At 63.0% G+C, this 1,940-nt stretch overlaps 1 protein-coding gene across 1 annotated transcript in view; it reads left to right on the forward strand.

The window, feature by feature from the left end:
• FLT4 (fms-related tyrosine kinase 4) overlaps window positions 1-1,940 on the forward strand; it is a 40,952-nt gene that overhangs the window by 8,075 nt on the left and 30,937 nt on the right. The window contains exons 4-8 of the mRNA XM_011976886.1: window positions 195-357; window positions 465-604; window positions 872-1,040; window positions 1,263-1,354; window positions 1,537-1,647. Of these exons, the coding sequence (XP_011832276.1) occupies window positions 195-357; window positions 465-604; window positions 872-1,040; window positions 1,263-1,354; window positions 1,537-1,647 (675 nt within the window). The remainder of the gene's footprint in view (window positions 1-194; window positions 358-464; window positions 605-871; window positions 1,041-1,262; window positions 1,355-1,536; window positions 1,648-1,940) is intronic.

Genomic DNA, 1,940 nt, shown 5'->3' on the forward strand with positions numbered 1-1,940 from the left:
AAGATGCCATGTGGGTGCCCTGTCTGGTGTCCGTCCCTGGCCTCAACGTCACGCTGCGCTCGGTACGGTTACACCCCCGGCCCCACCCCCACCCCGGGATCCGGCCCTCCAGTCCCACCCCTGGGAAAGGCAGCTGCCCGTCTGGCCAGGAGCAAGGGGGCAGCTGGTCACTGATGGTGGCCTTGTCCCTCCAGCAAAGCTCGGTGCTGTGGCCAGACGGGCAGGAGGTGGTGTGGGATGACCGGCGGGGCATGCGGGTGTCCACGCCGCTGCTGCGTGAGGCCCTGTACCTGCAGTGTGAGACCACCTGGGGGGACCAGGACTTCCTTTCCAACCCCTTCCTCGTGCACATCACAGGTAACTGGGCTGTGTTCCATTCACAGTAGCGGGGCTGTCACTGCCTCGCTGGCCTCAGTGGGCGTCGTCCTGTGAGGGCGTGGGAATCACTGTGCGTGTGTCAACAGGCAACGAGCTCTATGACATCCAGCTGTTGCCCAAGAAGTCGCTGGAGCTGCTGGTAGGGGAGAAGCTGGTCCTGAACTGCACCGTGTGGGCTGAGTTCAACTCGGGTGTCACCTTCGACTGGGACTACCCGGGGAAGCAGGTGAGGTCAGCAGCCCTGCCAGGCTGTCCGGTCCCCAGGAGTCCCTGCCACTGTCCAGCACACACTGAGCCTCTGTGCGGAGGATGTGCGGACCCAGGCCTGCCCCAGGTGCCCCAGTCTGACGGGCAAGTGTTCCACCCAAAGACGACTCAGGGCCTGGGTCCAAGGCTTCTGGAGCCGCCGCTGGCCGGGCTGGGAGGGGTGCCTTTGGTGGGGTAGCTGTGCAGGAACCCGCTGCTGACGCGGGGCTTCCCTGGGTGCGGGCAGGCAGAGCGGGGTAAGTGGGTGCCCGAGCGACGCTCCCAGCAGACCCACACAGAGCTCTCCAGCATCCTGACCATCCACAACGTCAGCCAGCACGACCTGGGCTCGTACGTGTGCGAGGCCAACAACGGCATCCAGCGGTTTCGGGAGAGCACCGAGGTCATTGTGCATGGTATGGCATGGGTGGGTCAGGGTCAGGCGCCATCAAGCCTGGGAAACAAGGGTCCTTGTGCCATGTGGGCCTGGGCCCAGAGCTCACGGTGCACGTGAGCATTCGGGAGTCCAGCCAGAGGGAAGGGAGGGCCATGAGCGGAGCAGCTGCCCAGCTCCTGCACCAGCCCAGCTCCTGCATGGCCAGCCCCAGTCTACAGGTGTCTGGCTGCTGGGGCTGCAGGGGCCATGGGGGGAATCCCTGGTCAGTCAACCACGGGTCAGTCCTGGATTTACACTGACTTCTCCTGTCTGGCAGAAAAGCCCTTCATCAGCGTCTGTCTCTTATACACATCTAGATGTGTATAAGAGACAGCCCCCCAATCCTAGCAGGAGGCCAAGGCTGCTGGGGGTGCACACGCAGCCCAGAGGGAGGCCGCAGCTCCTAAAGCAGGAGAGAGGGAGAGGCCGGGCAGAGACGCCTCCTGGGGCAGAATGGGACTGTGCTGCCCCTGCAGCCATGTGGGCAGATCCAAGGTGGCCTCTGCAGGAAGGAGCAAGAGAAGCGGGACAGGGTGCACACGTGCGCGAGGGACAGTGGACACAGGAAGGTGGTGTCGGCAGCCTGTGTAGGACGGTTGCCGGGTCCTGACCCTGAAGTGTGGGAGACAGAGCTCCAGAAACAGGCTGGGCACGGTGGCTCACGCCTATAATCCCAGCGTATTGGGAGGCCAAGGCCGGCGGATCACCTGAGGTCGGGGGTTTGAGACCAGCTGACCAACATGGAGAAACCCTGTCTCTACTAAAAATACAAAAAAATTAGATGGGCGTGGTGGCACACGCCTGTAATCCCAGCTACTTGGGAGGCTGAGGCAGGAGAATCGCTTGAACCTAGGAGGCGGAGGTTTCAGTGAGCCGAAAT

Source organism: Mandrillus leucophaeus, unplaced genomic scaffold (assembly GCF_000951045.1).
Source record: "Mandrillus leucophaeus isolate KB7577 unplaced genomic scaffold, Mleu.le_1.0 Scaffold170, whole genome shotgun sequence".
NCBI lineage: Eukaryota > Metazoa > Chordata > Mammalia > Primates > Cercopithecidae > Mandrillus > Mandrillus leucophaeus.